Source organism: Ovis canadensis, chromosome 14 (assembly GCF_042477335.2).
Source record: "Ovis canadensis isolate MfBH-ARS-UI-01 breed Bighorn chromosome 14, ARS-UI_OviCan_v2, whole genome shotgun sequence".
Taxonomy (NCBI): domain Eukaryota; kingdom Metazoa; phylum Chordata; class Mammalia; order Artiodactyla; family Bovidae; genus Ovis; species Ovis canadensis.
In genome coordinates this window covers 32317379-32339230 of record NC_091258.1, presented here as the reverse complement: position 1 = coordinate 32339230, position 21852 = coordinate 32317379, and the positions used below count along the sequence as shown (strand labels likewise).

The 21852-nt window shown below is 38.4% G+C and overlaps 1 protein-coding gene across 16 annotated transcripts in view; it reads right to left on the bottom strand.

The window, feature by feature from the left end:
• The window catches only part of CYLD (CYLD lysine 63 deubiquitinase), a 66896-nt gene extending 46707 nt beyond the window's left edge, over positions 1 to 20189 (bottom strand). Inside the window, exons 1-6 of one of the 16 annotated variants that reach the window (XM_069552767.1) lie at positions 20108 to 20179; positions 19400 to 19480; positions 17289 to 17393; positions 13056 to 13707; positions 11615 to 11917; positions 9337 to 9442 (exon numbers count right to left, since the gene is read on the bottom strand). In XM_069552767.1, coding sequence (XP_069408868.1) covers positions 9337 to 9442; positions 11615 to 11917; positions 13056 to 13559 — 913 coding nt within the window. In that variant the 5' untranslated portion in view covers positions 13560 to 13707; positions 17289 to 17393; positions 19400 to 19480; positions 20108 to 20179. Of the gene's footprint in view, positions 1 to 9336; positions 9443 to 11614; positions 11918 to 13055; positions 13708 to 17288; positions 17394 to 19399; positions 19481 to 19629 lie in introns of all 16 variants that reach the window. The other 15 variants (XM_069552772.1, XM_069552771.1, XM_069552781.1 and 12 more) reach the window with 15 other exon arrangements.
• Positions 20190 to 21852: the final 1663 nt, after the last annotated feature.

Genomic DNA, 21852 nt, shown 5'->3' with positions numbered 1-21852 from the left:
TATAACTAATTTCTACATATCAGCAAAAAACTATTAGAAAATATGTTTTACTTGATAATGTATCAGCATACATGCAAGAAATGGAGAAAATTTTTACCAGAAAGATTAAATAAATGAAAGGCTATACAATGTTCATGTATCAAGTTTCAATATAACAGAAATGTCAATTTTCCTCAAATTGTTCCACAGTTTAAGTGCAACTCCAATCGAAATCCCAACAGAACTCTCTTATAATATTTGAGAAGCTGATTGTTAAATTTACACTGAAGACTCAAGGACTAAAAAAATGAAGACACTCATTAAGAAAAGAAACAAAAAGAGAAATGTACTCTTACAGCTATTAGATTTCTTCTAAAGCTATGACACAGAAAGATCCACATATATACATGACAAACTTCATTTATACTCAGCAAGCATGGTAGAGAAAATTAGGAATACAAACTTCATATCCTACACAAGATCATATCTAGCTATTTTATCAACTGAAATGTGAAAAGAAAAATTATTAAACTTTTAGGAGACAATCTAGAAAACTAAAAAGAGTAATGAAAATACAAAGAATCATTAAAACAATGTGGTGCTGAAGCATTAACAGACAGAATAGAAAGTACAGCTCAGTGGTTAGACCAAGAAAAAGCCTCAAAGCACTTTGCAAAGCCAAATTGCACCCAAAAAAAAGTCAAGGTCAATGTTTGGTGGTCTGCTATGGGTCTGATCCACTACAGCTTTCTGAATCCCAGCAAAACCATTATATCTGAGAAGTATGCTCAGCAAATCAATGAGATGCACCAAAAAATACAATGTCTGCAGCCAGCACTGGTCAACAGAAAGGGCCCAGTTCTTCTCCACGACAACACCTGACCGCATGTCACACAACCAATGCTTCAAAAGTTGAACCAACTGGGCTACGAAGTTTTGCCTCATCTGCCATATTCACTTCTCGCCAACTGACTACCACTTTTTCAATCATCTCGACAACTTTTTGCAGACAGAATGCTTCCACAACCAGCAAGAGATAGAAAATGCTTTCCAAGAGTTCCTCAAATCCTGAAGCTCAGATTTTTATGCTACAGGAATAAAAAAACTTACTTCTTGTTGGCAAAAATGTGTTTATTGTAAAGGTTCCTACTTTGACTAATAGAGATGTGTTTGAGGCTAGTTATAATGACTTGAAATTCACAGTATGAAACCTCAATTACTTTTGTATCAACCTAACAAATCAGAAAGAAAAAGACACCTGTGATAATGGTATCACTGAAACACAGAATCTAAAATATGACACAAATGAATTTACTTGCAAAACAGAAACAGACCCACAGACATGCAAAACAAACTTATGGTTCCCAAAGGGGAAAGGCCGTGAGAAAGGGATAAATTAGGAGTTTGGGACATACTACTACATAAAACAGATAAACAACGAGGTCCTACTGTAGAGCACAGGGAACTATGTTTATTATCCTATAATAATACATAATGAGAAGAATATGAGTGTCTACATATACACACACACACACACACACACACAAACACATGCAAAACTGAATCATTTGCTGTACTCCAGAAACACAACACTATAAATCAACTATTCAGTAAAAAATAAATAAATAAAAAGCAAAATAAAAAATAAATCAGCCTTACACTCTGCTGGCAGAAATACAAATTGTTACATCGACTACCAAAAGCAATTTAGCAGTATCTAGAACAAAACAGACTGAGCGCTGAAGAATTGACGCTTTTGAACTGTGGTGTTGGAGAAGACTCTTGAGAGTCCCTTGGACTGCAAGGAGATCCAACCAGTCCATTCTGAAGGAGATCAGCCCTGGGATTTCTTTGGAAGGAATGATGCTAAAGCTGAAACTCCAGTACTTTGGCTACCTCATGTGAAGAGCTGACTCACTGGACAAGACTCTGAAGCTGGGAGGGATTGGGAGCAGGAGGAGAAGGGGACGACAGAGAATGAGATGGCTGGATGGCATCACTGACTCGATGGATGTATGTCTGAGTGAACTCCGGGAGTTGGTGATGGACAGGGAGGCCCGGCATGCTGTGATTCATGGGGTCGCAAAGAGTCGGATACGACTGAGTGACTGAACTGAACTGAGAACAAAACAAATGCATGCAGCTTTTCACCAAACAAACCCACTTCTGGGAATTTATCCTACAGGTAAGCTAGCACATGTAGAAAATATATATGTATGAGGTTAGTGCAGCATTGTGCATAGTAAAAATTTAGAAACAATACAAATATCTATTAATAAGAATCAATAAATTAGGGAACCACAATACCAATGGAAAATATGTACTATAAATAATGAGACCCTCAGATATACAAAGACTTCCAAGATAAAAAGTAAAGAGAATAAAGCACGTGCAGAATAAATATTATCCTTCATGCCTAAAAAGGGAAGAAAGAATATGTACTTATACTGTATGAAGAAACTCTAAAAAGATATACAAGAAACTAATAACTAACTAACTCAAGAAACTAATAACTCACCCACTGGTGGGTGGCAAGGAGTGGAGTGAGGGGGCAACTAGAGCAGAGGAGATAGAATGGAAACAAGACATCCTACTATACTGTTTCATTATTTTGATTTGAGATATGCAAATACATTTCTTATTAAAAACTATTTGAGTAACATGATAGTTACTAAACTCAAGGGTTTTTGCATTGGTCAAAATTCCAACAATACAACGTATATTTTATTACCATATGGTCTTTCATCTCAAAAGGAAGAAAACCTTAAATACTTATCTCTAGTTAATTATACGCATACTGAAGTATTTAGGATGAAGTGTACTGAGGTCTGTAACTTATTTTGCAATGCATTACCAAAAAAAAGATGGAGATGTGCATGGATAGAGGGATGGATAAATATGATAAAGCAAGTATTATACATTGTTAATTATAGAAACTAGGTGGTAGGAATAGGGATGTTCAGTATAAAATTCTTCCAACTTTTCTATGTTTGAAATTGCATAATAAAATGCTGAAAAATATTTTATTAAAATTTTAAAATAAAGAATTCACAAATCAATAAATAGACAAATCAACAAAAAACTGAGGAAAGACATAACCAGGTATTTATTAGAGGACATAAATTTTCCATAAACATATGAAAATTATTCAACCCTACTTGTGATGAGGGAACTACGATTAAAACCACCCTGAAATACCATTTCTCAAAGGTATCAGATTGGCAAAAATTTTAATGGGTACCAAGTGTTGATGAGGATATGGAAATACTCAAAACCTGAACAACCATTGACATTAGAATGAGTTATTAAATCATGAAGTATTCACACAATGAAATATACTATGAAGCAATAAGATAAACAGCCTACTAATACCATTATTCACCACAAAGAATCTCAAAATATACTTTAAGTAAATAATGCAATCATTAGAGAATACAACCACTATGATTTTATTTATTGTAAGTTTTAAAACAGGCTAAACTAAACAAGCTATTACACACCAATCCAATCCAAGCCACCATCTTCTGTCTCTCATATGGATAACTGCAACAGTCCCCCTCCTGATTTCCTTGTCTCTGCCTTCTAAATTGCAGCCAGGGCCATCATTTTCAAATGGAAGTTACATAAGTTGTCCTTTGTGCAAAATCCACGTTAGCTCCCCAGCTCCCTAGAGTAAAGCCAAGAATCCATACACCAGCCCATTTGGCCCTGCATGGTCTAGCTTCACTACCTCTCCTATCACTGTCCCTCACTCAAGCTACAATGAACCCCTTGCTATTCCTCAAGCTGGCCAAGCCCTCAAATCACCTTCATGTGAAGAGCTCAAATGTCAACATATTAGAGAAGCTCACTGGGACTTCCCTCAGTTCCGTTCAGTTCAGTTTCTCACTTGTGTCCGACTCTGCGACTCATGGACTAAAACACACCAGGCCTCTCTGTCCATCACCAAGTCCCAGAGTTTACCCAAACTCACGTCCATTGTGTCAGTGATGCCATCCAACCATCTCATCCTCTGTTGTCCCCTTCTCCTCCTGCTCCCAATCCCTCCCAGCATCAGGGTCTTTTCCAATGAGTCAGCTCTCTGCATCAGGTGGCCAAAGTATTGGAGTTTCAGCTTCAACATCAGTCCCTCCAATGAACACCCAGGACTGATCTCCTTTAGGATGTTCTGGTTGGATCTCTTGCAGTCCAAGGGACTCTCAAGAGTCTTCTCCAACACCACAGTTCAGAAGCATCAATTCTTTGCTGCTCAGCTTTCTTTACAGTCCAACTCTCACATCCATACATGACTACTGGAAAAACCATAGCCTTGACTAGATGGACCTTTGTTGGCAAAGTAACATCTCTGCTTCTTAATATGCTGTCTAGGTTGGTCATAACTTTCCTTCCAAGGAGTAAGCGTCTTTTAATTTCATGGCTGCAGTCACCATCTGCAGTGATTTTGGAGCCCAGAAAAATAAAGTCAGCCACTGTTTCCATTGTTTCCCCATCTACTTGCCATGAAGTGATGGGACCAGATGCCATGATCTTAGTTTTCTGAATGTTGATCTTTAAGCCAGCTTTTTCACTCTCCTCTTTCACTTTCATCAAGAGGCTCTTTAGTTCTTCTTCACTTTCTGCCATAAGGGTGGTGTCATCTGCATATCTGAGGTTATTGATATTTCTCCCGGCAATCTTGATTCCAGCTTGTGCTTCATCCAGTCCAGCATTTCTCATGATGTACTCTGCATATAAGTTAAATAAACAGGGTGATAATATACAGCCTTGATGTACTCCTTTTCCTATTTGTAACCAGTCTGTTGTTCCATGTCCAGTTCTAACTGTTGCTTCCTGACCTGCATAAAGATTTCTCAAGAGGCAGGTGAGGTGGTCTGGTATTCCTATCTCTTTCAGAATTTTCCACAGTTTATTGTGATCCACACAGTCAAAAGCTTTGGCATAGTTTTTCTGGAACTCTCTTGCTTTTTCAATGATCCAGTGGATGTTGGCAATTTGTTCTCTGGTTCCTCTGCCTTTTCTAAAACCAGCTCAAACATCTGGAAGTTCACAGTTCATGTACTGCTGAAGCCTGGCGTGGAGAATTTTGAGCATTACTTTACTAGTCTGTGAGATGAGTGCAATTGTGTGATAGTTTGAGCATTCTTTGGCATTGCCTTTCTTTGAGATTTGAATGAAAACTGACTTTTTCCAGTCCTGTGGCTACTGCTGAGTTTTCCAAATTTGCTGGCATGTTGAGTGTGGCACTTTCACAGCATCATCTTTTAGGATTTGAAATAGCTCAACTGGAATTCTATCACCTCCACTAGCTTTGTTTGTAGTGATGCTTCCTAAAGCCCACTTGACTTCACATTCCAGGATGTCTGGCTCTAGGTGAGTGATCACACCATTGTGATTATCTGAATCATGAATATCTTTTTCGTACAGTTCTTCTGTGTATTTTTGCCACCTCTTCTTAATATCTTCTGCTTCTGCTAGGTCCATACCATTTCTGTCCTTTATTGAACCCATCTTTGCATGAAATGTTCCTCTGGTATCTCTAATTTTCCTGAAGAGATCTCCAGTCTTTCTCATTCTATTATTTTCCTCTATTTCTTTGCACTGATCACTGAGGAAGGCTTTCTTATCTCTCCTTGCTTTTCTTTGGTCCAAGGTCAGGAACGAAGGCCATGAGGAGATATCCCACGTCCAAGGTAAGGAGCAGTGGCTGCCCTTTGCTGGAGCAGCCATAAAGAGATACCCCACGTCCAAGGGACTACTCTACATAAAGTCAAAACAAAATCCCACCCTTCACATCCTAGCAGATCCTTTCCCCTTACATTGCTTACCATTCTCCACTCAATCAGCATCTAATTGACCACTGCAGTTATTTAGTCGCTAAGTCATGTCCGAAACTTTGTGACCCCATCGACCGTAGCCCACCAGGCTCCTCTGTCCATGGGATTTCCCAGGCAAGGATACTTGAGTGGGTTGCCATTTCCTTCTCCAGGGGATCTTCCTGACCCAGCCATGGGATCCACGTCTCCAGCATTTCCTGCATTTGCAGGTGGACTCTTTACCATTGAGCCACCTGGAAAGCTCCTAATGGACCATATATCTCATTCATTATCTGTCTTCACTCTCTAGAATAAAAGCTCCATTTCTGAACTTTTATCTGTTTTGTTTCCTACTATATCCTCAACACTCCCCCCCCCCAAAAAAAACCCTAAGTAAGGGTTTAATAACATTTGATGAAGGAACAAGCCTTTGGAAAACTGCTTTTTAGACAATAAACATTTATTGTAACATCAAAAGGCATTTCAATTTATAATATCACAAACTATGTTTTTCCACAAGCAGGCATGAAAAGGTAAATTAAATATTACTAGATAAAATATCAAGCACATGTATGCTCCCCCTTGAATATAAAGCATTCATTTCCAAAGGGAAGCAAACAAATAGCTAAGAACCCAATATGTAAGAAATTAAAACCTGATTTTAAAGAAATCAAGGAAAATAAAGTATGTCAGACTTTTACAAAGCAAAATTGAAACAAATTTATCATTTGAATCTCATTTCTCCAACTAATTAATGTATTCTTGCTGCAAGGCTAAAAGCTAACGTAGAAAGCATTTTCTAACTCAGCAATACAAGCATTTATTACTTGCCCAGTCAACAAGGAATTAGGAACGGCAAAGAATACAGGCTAGAAGGAATCTCAAGAATCATCTAGTATTAATTAACCCTTTCATTTTTACAAAAAACGAAACTGAGGACCTGAAATGACCTGTGGGGTACTCAAAAGTGTCCTATGTCAAAATCATCAATAACACTGATAGCAAAAAAACCCCAAACCATTTTGTTCAGTTCTGATTCTTGATATAGCAAAAGTCAGCTTTTAAAGACTCAGAGACAAAATACATCTCCATAGAAACAATATTCGCAAGTATACATGTGAAGCTGACAAGTATGTTCTTCTATACAGGTCTTCATATCCCAAGTAAACACACAGGACTTGGGGTGAGGAGGTACTGAAAAGAGCAGAGCTTTATAATCAGACAAGCCTGGATTTGAATTCTGGCTCTACCAAAATCAAGTAGGATCTTAGTTGATCCTAGCAAATCTTATCCCTATCTAAGCCCCAGGTTTTTTTTCATCAGCAAAATGGGGATAATTAAGACCTACCTTAGGGCTGGCTGGGGGAAGCACAAGCTGGAATCAAGATTGCTGGGAAAAATATCAATAACCTCAGATATGCAAATGACACCACCCTCATGGCAGAAAGAGAAGAGGAACTAAAGAGCCTCTCGATGAAGGTAAAAGAGGAGAGTGAAAAAGTTGGCTTAAAGCTCGACATTCAGAAAACTAAGATCATGGCATCTGGTCCCATCACTTCTTGGCAAATAGATGGGGAAACAATGGAAACAGTGGCTGACTTTATTTTTCTGGGCTCCAAAATCACTGCAGATGGTGACTGCAGCCATGAAATTAAAAGACGCTTACTCCTTGGAAGGAAAGTTATAACCAACCTAGACAGCATATTAGAAAGCAGAGACATTACTTTGCCAACAAAGGTCCATCTAGTCAAGGTTATGGTTTTTCCAGTAGTCATGTATGGATGTGAGTTGGACTATAAAGAAAGCTGAGTGCCAAAGAATTGATGCTTCTGAACTGTGACACTGAAGATGACTCTTGAGAGTCCTTTGGACTGCAAGGAGATCCAACCAGAACATCCTAAAGGAGATCAGTCCTGGGTGTTCATTGGAGGGACTGATGTTGAAGCTGAAACTCCAATACTTTGGCCACCTGATGCAGAGAGCTGACTCACTGGAAAAGACCCTGATGCTGGGAAAGACTGAGGGCAGGAGGAGAAGGGGACGACAGAGGATGAGATGGTTGGATGAAATCACCAACACAATGGACATGAGTTTGGGTGGACTCCAGGAGTCGCCAACAGTTGGACACGACTGAGCGACTGAACTAAACTGAAGACCTACCTTAATAACTCTGTCAAGAATGTAGAAGTCATCCAAGAAATTCATAATTCGTGGCTATTGAATGCAGGCTTTCTGACAATTCATAGCTGCATAATGTTTAATGAGAATCGCCAACTTTGATTGCCTCTGTATGTTTCATGATTAACATACTACTAGTAGACTAGCTTCTAACTAGAATTCCACTAAGAGCAGGGAGAAGGTGATGCTGATGCTGCTAACTATAAGAATTTACTAATTAGTTGACATCAGCCATTAGGTGCTACTTCTTTGAGATAACTTTATTTTGGGGGGCTCCAAAATCACTGCAGATGGTGACTGCAGCCATGAAATTAAAAGACACTTACTCCTTGGAAGAAAAGTTATGACCAACCTAGATAGCATATTCAAAAGCAGAGACATTACTTTGCCGACTAAGGTCTGTCTAGTCAAGGCTATGGTTTTTCCAGTGTCATGTATGGATGTGAAAGAAAGTGGTCATGTCTGGACTATGAAGAAAGCTGAGCGCCGAAGAATTGATGCTTTTGAACTGTGGTGTTGAAGAAGACTCTTGAGAGTCCCTTGGACTGCAAGGAGATCCAACCAGTCCATTTTGAAGGAGATCAGCCCTGGGATTTCTTTGGAAGGAATGGTGCTAAAGCTGAAACTCCAGTACTTGGCCACCTCATGTGAAGAGTTGACTCACTGGAAAAGACTCTGATGCTGGGAGAGATTGGGGGCAGGAGGAGAAGGGGACAACAGAGAATGAGATGGCTGGATGGCATCACCGACTCGATGAGTTTGAGTGAACTCCAGGAGTTGGTGATGGACAGGGAGGCCTGGCATGCTGCGGTTCATGGGGCTGCAAAGAGCTGGACACAAATGAGCGACTGAACTGAATTGAACTGAAGATTATTTTTAAGATGTAAAAGCTGAGTGATCTGTTTCTGATTACAGAGTCACGAAGTCAGATCAATTATACCACCTTGAAACTGGAAGAGATCTCATGAGGTATCCAGCAAGAATCCTCTCCACAATATATCAGATTATACTTAAATGACCAACTTCTACTAAAAGGCTTCTAGTTGAAACCAGGCTCTCACTCAAACAGGTAGCAGTTTATTATATTTTCTGACTCTTGCAATTATCAGAAAGGGTTAAAATAAACAAGCAATGAAAAAGTGAATGATAACAAATAAAAGGTACCCCATATTGACATACTTTCAGAAATGAAAATATTTAAGTATTTTTATCTGGGGGTAAGGAAAGATATCCTATGTAATAACAATTCCATAATATAAAGGTCAAGTTCCAAAAATGCATCTTGAAGCTTATATTTATATCCTCATAACTGAGTATGTCTTAGAAGCTCTGCCTTAACAATATATAAAACACAAAGAAAACATACCTGGGATGATGTCATTGATATGCAAGAGAATTGTACTTTCAACACTTGCAAAACTACAAAGCTGCACTCCATCAAATCTTCCATCCCAGTTGCCAATAGGATTATCCTAGAAATCAACAGAATAAACTTTAAAATCCTCCTCAGTAAAACAAATATGAAAGCATATTTTCCACAAGAGGATCCTCTAAAAGATGAGATCCAAGAATAATCAAGCCACAGAAACCCACCTGGTGAGCAAAGGATCAAAAGTGTTCATCATACTTGACTAGACAATAAATAGTCTATATGACATACATCTACACTGGTAGATGCCGTAATCATACACCGTTTCACCCAGAAAGCTGCCCCTAATTAACCCTAGCTTGCTCTAATCACTCCTTCACATTCCCTGCGCACTTACATAAATGTTCAATTTGATTTCCTATATAGATAGGAATTTTTTCTGTAGACACAAAGTCTATTTTTTCAATTGTTCTTTGTCATTTTATGAGTTTGCAAGAATTCCCTTCCAAATGGAGATCTTTATATTAATTACTTTATATTCCAGTGTAGCACCAACTTGTCCAGTGCTGTTCATGGAGCTAGATTAGGAAGACAGGCCAGTCAGACAACTTCCCTGAGCACCAATGTGGACAGCATTCTAAATAGCACTGGAAATAGAAGGAGATGAACACTATTGCGTTAGCCAGAACTTTCCTTTCAAGGACTGCACTAGGGGGGTTTGGAACGAATGTTTGCACAAGCCAACTGGAAGACAGACAGAGGCAGGGGGAGAAGCTGATGGTGCAACGGCTCAGCAGATGCCCCAAGTAAACAAGATGCTACCTACACTGCCATCTAAGGAGAGAAAGGCCTAAATGGCTTTTGCCAAGTTTGAGGCCTAAATGACCTAAAGCAAAAGGAAACTAACTCCAATGACCTACGGCCCTCTTTCTCCAACCTTCCCCCTGCTCAGCCCACACTCTCTTTTCTAAACAAGTTCTGAATATTTAAAGATTAATGGTTTAAAATGTGTTATATTTCTAGCTATTCCAAGGGACCTATGTATTTAACTCTGGCTCTAACTTTTCACATAGTAAATGTTCAGTAAGTGTTTATCTAAACGACAGAGTGAGGTTTGTTTAACTGATGGGTATCAAATAGAATTTCCTTGGATTTCCAAGCAAAGTGTAAGAGAAATTTACACTAGAGCATTCATATCCTACCCAAAGTATAACTGAATAGACAAAAATAATCACTAAAAGCACCATGAGTACAAAAGTCTATTACTCACAACCTCTCCCAATTCTTGCTGGTGTTTAATAATTCCGCATGAATTTTCTTCATTATACCTAACAAATTTTTGTCCATATTTTCAATCTATGATAAAAAATGTTCTCAAGCCTTTTTCTTCTCCTTCTCTTAATCCCACATGTACTGTCCAATTTGCCACATTGAGATGTATTCATTATTAACAATTATGACTGTAAGGTAACATTAACAATGAGTGACACAAATGAAAAGACAAATACTGTATGATTCCACTTATATGAGGCAAAGAGAATAAGCAAATACACCAAGGCAGAAAGAATTCTAGTTGTCAGAAGAACACTGGCTGAGAGGAGTGAGTAACGGGGTGTTATTGTTTAGTAAGTACAGAGTCTCATTTTGGGTGGAAGAAAATGTTCTGGAGATGAACAGCAGTGACGGGTGCACAACAATGTGAATGTACTTAATGTCACTTTAAAATGGCTAATTGGTAAACTTTATGTTTCATAAATTTTACAATTAAAACAAAAAACTTTTTTGAGTGAAATACACCCTATGAAGGCACTGAATTGTGTTTTCCTCTAAAGCAATGTGCCTTTCCTCTATTCAGGCATTTTCCATAAGTGACTTTTATACTAAATCATTAAAATCAGGTCAGTAAAATTCAGCAAAATATTATAAAAAGAGAAACACAGATTACAAAAAAAAAAAAAACCTTTTCAAAATAAAGAAAACTAAGACATAATGCAATATATTCTGGTGGGGTTTTTTTCTGTTTATTACACAGCAAATTTAAAGCCTGAAAACATTATTTCCATTTATTCAGACTGGAAAAATGAGTAACTATAATTCTACAACTAGACTCCTATCCCATATCAACATTCCTTTACTAAAGATAAATGAGAACACGCTCTTAAAATTACTACAAATTAGTCTATTTCAAGTATTCAAAGTGTTTAAGCTGTACCTAAATTGGTTATAAAACTAACAGATGTATACAACAAAGACAATATAATTCAAAATTTCTTACCATGTCCACACCAACAAAATATCCTAAGCTTTCTTTGCCTGGCAAAACATCACAGAATATAACTGTTCCAGATTCTATAGTTTCTCCAAGCTTCAAAGAAACTCTGGAGTTTATTTCCAGGGGGGGTAGTTCAACTTGCATTGTATCCACTGGACCTGCATAATCACTTTCCAATCCAGTGTCATCATCTTCTATGAGTTCTAGCTTGTCCAACGCAACAAATACTCCACAATCTTCATCACACTGAAAAAGCTGCTTCCCTTGATATACCCCATCAGTGAAACCTTGGCCACGACCTTCTTCCTAGTTTTTAAATGAGAGAGAGAAAAAAAAAAATGAGTGACTGATAGAGAAAGATGATCCCTAAGAAAAAAGATGCACTCTGTGGACTTCAGAGAAATCACTGAACAAATTCTAAGCAACACATATAAGAAATATAATTATTAGCAGTTGCCATTGAATATAGGGCATTCAAAAAATAAGGAAGAAACTGTATCGGATGCTGAAATAAAATTACATGATAATTTTAAATAATAACTCTACTGTGAGAGAGCTTGGGCTTGGGCTGGATTTTACATTGTGGTTTTAACAAAAATTTTGTCATAAAAAGAAAAACTTACTTTAACAGTAGTGTTATCTCCATTTATTGAGCACATACTATGTGCCAGTCACCATGTTAAATCCTGAATCAATATATCACAAAAACACTGCAAGTTGTGTATTAATATCACTATTTCACAGATGAGGATGCAGATTTAGAGAGCAGTTTGGTTAAATAACCCGGTAACTCAGCTAGTAAATGGCATAGCTGGGATTCAATTCTCCAATTGTTTTACAATCTCTGCTTAAAAAACTTAAAAAGCAAACAAGGCATGAAATTGTATTTGCAAGAATGTCAAAATGTAACTAACACTTAAATTCTTGAGAATATTAATTTTGGAAACATTATCACTGAGTTCTTGGTTTTCTTTTCAGTGCAAACAAATGTCAACATGATTTCACATATATTATCAGGGACAAATATAAGCCAGTTGCAATTGCTACAACTTATATATCCAAATTTTGTTACTTAATAGTATACTTTAAGAAAAGCTAAGAAACCTACAGATAATGTCACAGGATAATTAACAATTTTAAGTAATTTGTTTACAATTGCTAAGAGTTCATTTTTAACATTCAAAGATATCAAAGTCTTCAATAACTACATGATCTATTTGCATATTTCCTACTATACGTAGCTTTTCAAAGTTTTCAAAGCATCATCTTTGTATCATCTTACTCTACCATTAGAAAGGAAATCCTCAGGATTACGAACATTAAAAAATATAGAATTCTGGGAAAACTTATTTTGTATTCAAAAAAGGAAAAAGAAAAATGTATGTGCACACAGACACAGACACACATAAATACACAGCCCACTAAGATGACTTATCAAACTTACCAGTAATTCTACTCCAAAGAATATTCCCGATACTGTCCTCTCTGCTAATAAAGGTCCTCTGAAGCGCACAACTCCAGGAAATTTTTCTTCCCCAGATCTCAGCTGGACTTTCACAGGGCAGCCCACATCTATTTGGAGGCCTTTACTTAGTCTGTTTCTGTTTTTAAACAAGCTGAACCTCTCTTCACAATTGGTAATTGCCAAAAGTAACTCTGTGAATTTCTCATTTATTTCTACAACATCCTTTTCATCAACAAACAGAACTGCATGTGGTTGCTCTAGAATTTTTAATCCAATCTGATTTTTCTTGCCTTTGGCAGAAGGAATCCTCGAGAGCCCCACAGAACGGTCTTGGATATACTGTCCTATACTTCCCTTTGGTACTTTAAGGAGTTTTTGTGTTTGTTTGTCTGTAACACTGCATTCTTGAAGAAGCAAATAAAAAATCCGCTCTTCCCAGTAGGGTGAAGTAACTTTTTCTTGGCTCCATAAGCCCGAACTCATTGTGATATTAACTCCAAAATATTAACTCAAAAAAAAGGGAATTACTAAGTGTGTAGTAAAACCACAAAAGACAAATTCATTGGCAGTCCCAAAGCATGTTTTTAGCAATTTGGTGTCCATGCTGAAAAAAGACAGCAAATCAAAATGCCTGGAGGACAAGCAAAGAGAAACTTTACACTTCACTCTACATGAGCTAAAATTAAGGTCAAAGACTTTTTAAATTCTTCATTCAGCTACTAAAAACACACACACATACACAGAATGATATACTTTCAAAAATATCTTGAGAGGTTAAAAGACATACTATATTACTTGTATCTACTGTAATCTTGCATATTTAATAAAGGAGATTCAATTGTAAATTATCTCCAAAGACAAGACAATAATATTTGTTTCCAAGGCACTGAAATTTATGAACTCAGATTCTAGTAAAATATAATCTTATATAAATATTCTGACATTTTTAAACTTTAAAAAGTAAAATTAATAGCCTCTGCCTAACTTAAATGAATAAGCTGCTGTATTTGGACAAAACACACAAATCAAAAAGGCTATTATTTCTATACAAGTAGTTTAAGTAAAAAGTTACCCATCACAATTATGTTGAACATTTTTATCAATAAAAATATCATCAAATCACATTCTAAAACTTCAACCACAATTCATTTATCTGTGTGCCATATTTTGATAATGGAACATTCTAACTCAGCTTCATTTTCTTATCTTACACATTTTGTCCTTAATAAGCAAATGTTAATCATATTAATCATAGCTATCATTTAATCTCTCTCAATCATAAAGATCAGATATTATAAATCTGCTTATATGAACAATGTCTTAAAAAACCAATTCTGTAGCCATCAAAACTTGGACTACTACATAAGGAAGAAATATAACTGCAGTATAGTATCAAGCATAAAATGTTTTTATATCACAAGTCTAACTATGTAGACAAGGAAGAAAAGATTGTTTTTTCTCACTTTCAAATTTTCATTTGAAATTTTTACAAGGATACTCATCTTTCACAATTAAAATAGCCTTCTCAACCCTACTTGAATCACAGGTTTAAACTATACAATTTCATCAATTCAAGTAAAGACTTTAATTCGTTATGTTAATTCATTATCTTACTGAGAATGATGGTCCTTAGGTATTCTCTGTCACATGCATGTGGCTATTTGGTTTCTAAATACAGTATTTATTCCATCCTCCTGTGAGGAGGTGATATTCATTTCCATTATTCAGGATAAGGGCAGCAGGTGACAGCAATATCATATTCATCTATTTTATTCTTGGAGTTAAAAAATAAATATTCCTAAAACTAAAGAACCAAATTTTAAGTTTAGCCATTTAACTTAATGATTAAATCAAAACCTGGCAAATCTACACACAGAATAGTATTTCTTTTACAACACATCGGTAGTTAATGAGGTTTTTCTATAATGTAAAGTTTTTATTAACAAAAAGGCCCTCTACAAGCTAGAATGAGACATGAAGACTGCCCTAGCCAGGGTAAAGGGCTTTGCTGTTCTTTAAATCAACATCACTGAAGTATATGCACAACATTTAGTGAAGGCAGGTAGCGTAAAGTGATTTTCTCTTTTTCTATAACGTGTTTGTCTTAATTCCACTTGAGGGCACTACTTCAGCAGAAACAGGACCAATTTACATTTGCTACTTATATAAGACACCTGTGGAAACCCTTATCTTGGCACCATATAAACAAAACTCCTGCGGTGAGCTACCCAAACAGTGACCCAAACCTTAATTTGGCTCTATTCCTTAAAAGTTTCCAAATACAGTCTTTGTCATTGCAGACTAAAATTCTTCTTAAATGTCAGCATTTTTCAACAAGGAAATAGTCTCAATTTTATCTTGAGCACTGAGTTACTGACATATATTTAAATCACTGTATGTGGCTGTCACTATGAAAAGATGTTTGTCTTTTAAGAGGTTTTATATTATGGTTTTTCTGAGTTCTTGCATCTTCCTTCTCTAGATTTACACTCTACCATTTTCCCTTGCCATCAGCCATTTTCTGTGGTTTCCTGCAACATGCACTTGACTTCTTTTACAGCTTTCCAGCTTACTATTTCTAATCAGTTCTGAGAAGCCAGGTAATGAAATATGGTTGTGTGTTAAAAAGATAAAACAATAACAAAAAGAGGAATACATAAATTCTGAACAGGTCTTTAGGAGTAAAGCGCATAGGCTTTATTTCACAGGCATTATTTCTGTTGCTCCAGGTAGGATGAGATGGTCAAAAAGCAACTCCTAAAAAAGTGAAGTTGCATTGTTCTTTTTCAAATGTTTTTAAATATTTTTGGTCAAAATTATTTTTAAAGTATGGCAATTCTGTTTTGAAAAGAATTTTTTTTAGTTCCAACAAATTATGCCTTCAAATATTAAAATTAAAAAATTCTTTGAATCTTAATAATTAGTATATGCCAACAATTCTTGCTGGATTGATTCTCCAGCTTCATAATCCATGTCACAATTTAAAACAAAAACTACCAGTGCTACTGGAATATTCCAAGACAAAACTAAACTACTATGTGGAAGGCATTAGGACACCCTATTTCAAATCAATTTGATTACAAAAGTTTTGCAAATCATTTCAGAGCCAGTACACAGTTAAACCAACTACTTTGGTTTATAAGAAGGTTGTGGGCAATTTAACAACAGTTATTATGAACCATATTTTAAAGTGAACTACACAAGGAGCAGTAACTTTTTTCTGACTTATATTAGCATAAGTAAGAGTGAACAAACTCATTAATAGTTGTCATGTTAGACAACCAGACCAGCCAAAATGAAAGTTGCAAAATATTTAAAAAGCATTATCCAAAAATAAAAACCACATTTTGTATAACCACATTACCCAAAAATGTGGTTTTTCCTCTTTTAAAGGATACATGAAAAAAGAATAGGTTTGGAACTATCATATTAAAAACTGATTCTCCTGATTTTAACTGATAAAGTTAAACAGGAAATTTCATGGCTCTACTAGAGATATATAAGACAAATTTAATGATCATTAATATCTCAGTAAACTGGCATTACTGAAGAAGGAAATGGCAACCCACTCCAGAATTCTTTCCTGGGAAATCCCATGGACAGAGGAGTCTGGCAGACTGCGGTCTATGGGATATCACAAAGAGTCAGACACAACTGAGCAGGAGCATGATACTGGCATTACAGCAGAATATGCTAATAAAAGACTGTTCTCCCACTGAAGAAATGAATATGATGCCAACATTCTTCTTTCACTGGGACAAGCACAACACTTAAGTCTTAAGAACCCCAAGCAGTAAAAACTGACTCAAGACCACATAAGATTTAAATCACACTGTCAGTGAGTTCTTTATCAATCAAGGTTTGTTAGCTTAGTATTTTTATGCACTCAGCACAGCGGTCGAAACTGAAAAATACAGAAGATGTAAGATATGTCGGCTGCCCTCATTTTTGTTCTCTTATTACTTTTCAGGCCTAACTGTTTAAAAATTACCTCTAACAATATACTGTACTTTACTTTGAAACAATTCATCTTAATACCATTGTACTTATTTCAGGCTGGAAAACTGAGTAATACTATAAGTGCTGCATGAACATTCTCAAAGAGTTGTAATACAGTAGTATTTTTAACCCTGAAGCCATGCTGAATAGGACTTTCTTTTGACATTTCAGAAGAGGTTCAGGTCACACAGATTTGAAAATATATGTGGTTACCTAAGCTTGTTGATGGGCCAGGATCCTGAGTAGAGGAGAATTTAATTGTATTACAATAAAGTCATTAAACCAAGATGATGGTGGAAAGGCACAAATATCAGTTTCCTATCAAAGGCAATGAAAAGAAGATGATCAAGAAATATGTTTTACATGAAAATACTAAAGTTCCAAATTAGTTCTAAAAGATAATATACAGCACAGATGAACAACATTAACTACATAAAACTGACAACAGCTAATTTATCTAGAAGAAACAATATCATTTTGAGTCTCAAGTTATCAGGTTACTGTTCAAAGAACTCCACTAAAGAAAACAAAAACATACAATTCAATAACATTCTGCATCTCCTGAGATACCTGGTCTTGTTTTAAAAACAAGGGGCTATATACATCAGAATAAAAATTATAATACCAAAAGCTGCCCATAATTATAAATGGCAAAGAAGTATGGAGGTTAGTGTGAATACCCTCCAAAAAAGAAGATATACAGGACTTTTTCCAAATTCTTCTAGATAACTAGAATAATTATCATTTTAAAAGAGAATATTTCTCACTGAAAGAACAAGCTTGTACAGTCCTAAACAGCAGAGATTCCAGAAAAGCGACCAGGCCAGAAAAGAGTCAGTTTTCCTCATAATAACTTGTGACCCAAGAACACACATATTCAGTCCCTAAAACAAGTGGGATTTATGAGGTTTAAAACAAAGTCTGGCTCCCACATCTACATATTCATGTCAAAAGAACCAGGAACACTCTGGTCTTACCAGAGTTAAACCTGGCCACTGCACTTCGAAACTGTGAATTCCCTAAGTCCTTCATCTTTATATTTCCACTGCCCAAACAAGGGCCTGACAGTATGTTAGACATTCAGTACAGGAGAAATGAATGAATGATTGGTTAACTCAGGTGATAATAGTGAAAGTCAAATTTTCTATTTCCTCATCCTAATCATTTAAGTGATTAAAAGCTTCTTTTAAAAGAAGACTCAGGAGTTGAGTATTTAACAGTTTTTACCTAATCTCCTAGATAAATAATAATTCTAATTCTCTGACTCAACGAATGAATGGTCAGTCTTTATGCCACTTCATTGTTATACACTTAAGTGGAAATAAATAAGGACAATTTCACAAATAGGAGAACTTGTTTTGAGGTTCATTTGAAATTGGGTTCCTAGATCCTCACATCATATCTGGATGTCTACGTGTGGTTGTACAATTCTATAAAACCAAATACCCTGACAAATTTAAGATCACCTAGTGAAAACAAGGAACAAAACACTGAAAGTTTGATGAATAGAATAATTACTCTTGTCTTCTTATGTAGACTTCCTTAAACAAAATCACAGCTCAAGCAGTCCAGATCACAAGAAATCATTCCTGCAGCATGTCTGCTGTTTTATATAACAAGCGCCCTGATCTTACCAGCTCTTCACAAAAGTTACCCTCCAAAGAAAGGCTTCTTCCAAAGAGTACTGTAAAATTTTGTAGCCGAACATTGGAGAATGTTCTGGGTATTATCAACATTCACAGTATATGAATTTCCACAAAAATTTCCAGCAAATCATTTTCACCTAATATTGTGCTAGTTCAAATCCACCCACTACCCAGTAGGGAACTAGCAAGCTAAATTCTTAAACCATTCAGTCTCCTCGGGGCGTGAGGGGGTGTGCAGAAAACCAACGCTTGAATGAACACCCTCTCTCAAGGCCTGGATTTTTCTCCAGGAGCCAATGACTGCAAAAGGGACAATCTTATTAAGATCCCTATTAGCTCTAAATCAAAAGCAAGGCAGGCAATGCTCCTTAGTTAAGCTAACCATGTAACTTTCCAGGGAGCATGGGGAGAGGATGGGGGCAGGCGTGATGGGGGCTGAGAGACTGAAAGGCTTGGTGGCTGGAAGACGACAATCATCCTAAAACATGCAAATGCCACGGGGCGGAATAGAAAAGATGCCAAGTACATGAATAAGTGGGCAGCTGACCCGGCTGAGAACCAAACCCAGGAACACCATCTTCCGTCAGGACTTCACGATTTCCCCAGAGATCGTTTAAATGACAATAAAGAGGGGTGGGGCGGTGGGCGGCTGGGGAGGAGGAGGAAAAGAATGAATACCTTGCTTCAACAGAGCGCACCTTTCAACTAAAGAACTCCAGGTTGCTGTGTAAAAGCATTCTCACCCTGGAAAGGGGGAAACTGAAAGAAAAAGCATAACACGCCATTAACGAGGCCAGAACCCCTACTGCCCTTCCTGGACGGGAGCCACAAACACTCCAAAACCGATCGACCGATACACCCCCAAGGCACCGATGGTAAGATTACAACCCCGCGCTCTCGATGCCAACCCGGGCCGTCGGATGCCTCAGTTTCCCGATCTGTAAATGAGGGGCTCAAAAGGAGAGACAGATTCCTGCGTTGCTCCCACACGAAGTCCTCGCTTCTCGAGAGGTCCCGGCGGCGGTGACCACGCTTCCACGACTCAGAGCCCTTTCAGGAAGGCCTGGGGAGGTGGGGAAGCCCCGGGGGTGGGGAAGCCCAGGCTGACGTCAGCTGGCTCAGCACCCCGCGGGCCTGGCCGGCTAAGGGCCGGGGCAGGTAACGGGTCGGCGACCAGGGCCCGACGGCCGCGGTGGCAGCTCGAGGCGCCCAGAGGCCGGCGAGGGACGCCCGAGGGGCCGGGTCACCCGTCGCTCGCCCGCTTGGCCGCTCGCTCATTCGCTCACTCACTCACCTCGCGGGGCGGGGCGTCGCCCCCTCCCCAGTCTCTCTAGCCCGCTTCCCCGGCTGGCCCTGCCGTCCCACACCCACCGCCCTAGTATTTACCTCAGACGCGAGAGCCCCCGCGCAGCCAAACCTGCTACCTGGGCCCGCCCCCACTTGCCCCGCCTCTGAACCGCCCAGGGAGGGAGAGAGTGAGCGGGGGCGGAGGGGCAACAGCCGCTCCAACCAATCGCAGCCCGTACTGCATTCCTGCGCACGCCCTGATTGGGCCGCCCTATGATAGACCTTCCTCCAATGGCTGCCGGCCCGGAGCGGACTGAAGGGACTTTCCGCTCCGTCAAGCTCGGTCGAGCCAAAGGGAAAGTGGAGGGGCGGGGAAGAGAAGAGAGGGGGATGGGGGCGGGGACCTCTGACTGATTGGACGAAAGGCTGCGGAGGCTGCAGCACCATTGGCTGACACTGGAGCCGGGCGGGGCGCTGGGCATCTCCCGGCTCCACCTCCCAGGTATGGGTCTTGTCTTTGGCTTAGCTGTCAAAACTCCTAAAGGTTGAGAGTTTGTAGCTGGAGTGGGAAGCCGCTTTCAAGATTCCATGAAAAAGCAAAGCTTTATTTCGAGACCTAAGTTTGAATCCTTTGCGCTTCCAGTTAGTAGCCGCTTGATTTGGGGAACTCACAACCACTCTGAGCCTCAATTTCCCCATCTGTAAAATGGAGATAATCGGATTGCCTGTCTTACAGGATGGTTGTGAAAAATCGTATGTAAAGTTCCTGACACAGCAGTAACTCAGTAATGTTAAACCTTTTCCTCTCAGATTCTGCCTGCGGCCCCTGCTGTTTCTGAACCTCCGTTGCCACCTATCCTAGTATGGAGGGAGGTCTCCCTGAGGTGGAGAAAGAATTTCCACACGCGGCCTCCTGTGGCTCTGCACCCCTGGCCACCAGCCAGGACTTGGGGTGTAGTTAAAGATCCTTCAATTAGAAGGGAGGTTTCTGAATCCCAAAAGTGCTCAAAATATTTAAGGAAGTGCTTTTTATAATCAGTCCCAGAGCTTTGCAGCATGCCTTGCTGTACAGGATACTCCTGTTAATTAATTTCTTCTCCTTTGACATTTTAAGTACCAATTATAGGAGAAGGTGATTAATACTGAGGAAGGAAGACATGTGGGGTGTGTATTTGTGTGTGTGTGTGTTTAATGATGAGAGGGAAAATTTCCTCAATGGAAAGTGACATTTCTGAAGGTCTGGGGAATTTAAACCAGTTAGTCCCTAAAAGAAGTCACATGAGTGATTACTAACAGTACTGGCAAGCAGGCCACCCATCTCTCTTGCCATAAACACCCAGAATGAAATGGACATCTTTTGAAAACCTCAATCCACTCTTGTCCCTCCTTGGTCCATCCTTATATGTCCACATGATCACACTGAAGGAGAAAGCAATCAAATGGAAATCAAGAGGTTTAACTCTTAAGTGTGGCTTAAGGCAACACTGTTCCCTAGATAGAGATTCTCAAAAAAAAAAAGAAAGAAAGAAAAGAAAAAGTCAATAGGATTCAGAAATCACAGTCTGGCTGTCTGGAAGAAAAGAACAGCCTGAGGGCTGTTTTTGCTTTACCATACAGTGAGAAGGAGGCAGTGGAGTGGGGAGAAAGACTGAATCCTTTTAGACAGGACAAGCACTCTCACTTTCTCTAGTTTGCCACACTCCTCACCACTCCCTATTTGATCCTGCTGGCACTTACATTGTCTGCCAGCTCCTAAAGGCATTTGGATTTGCTGCTCCTGGCCTAGAACATTTGTGTCCTTTTTTTAAAAATTGTGTTTATTTTTGGCTGTGCAAATTCTACAT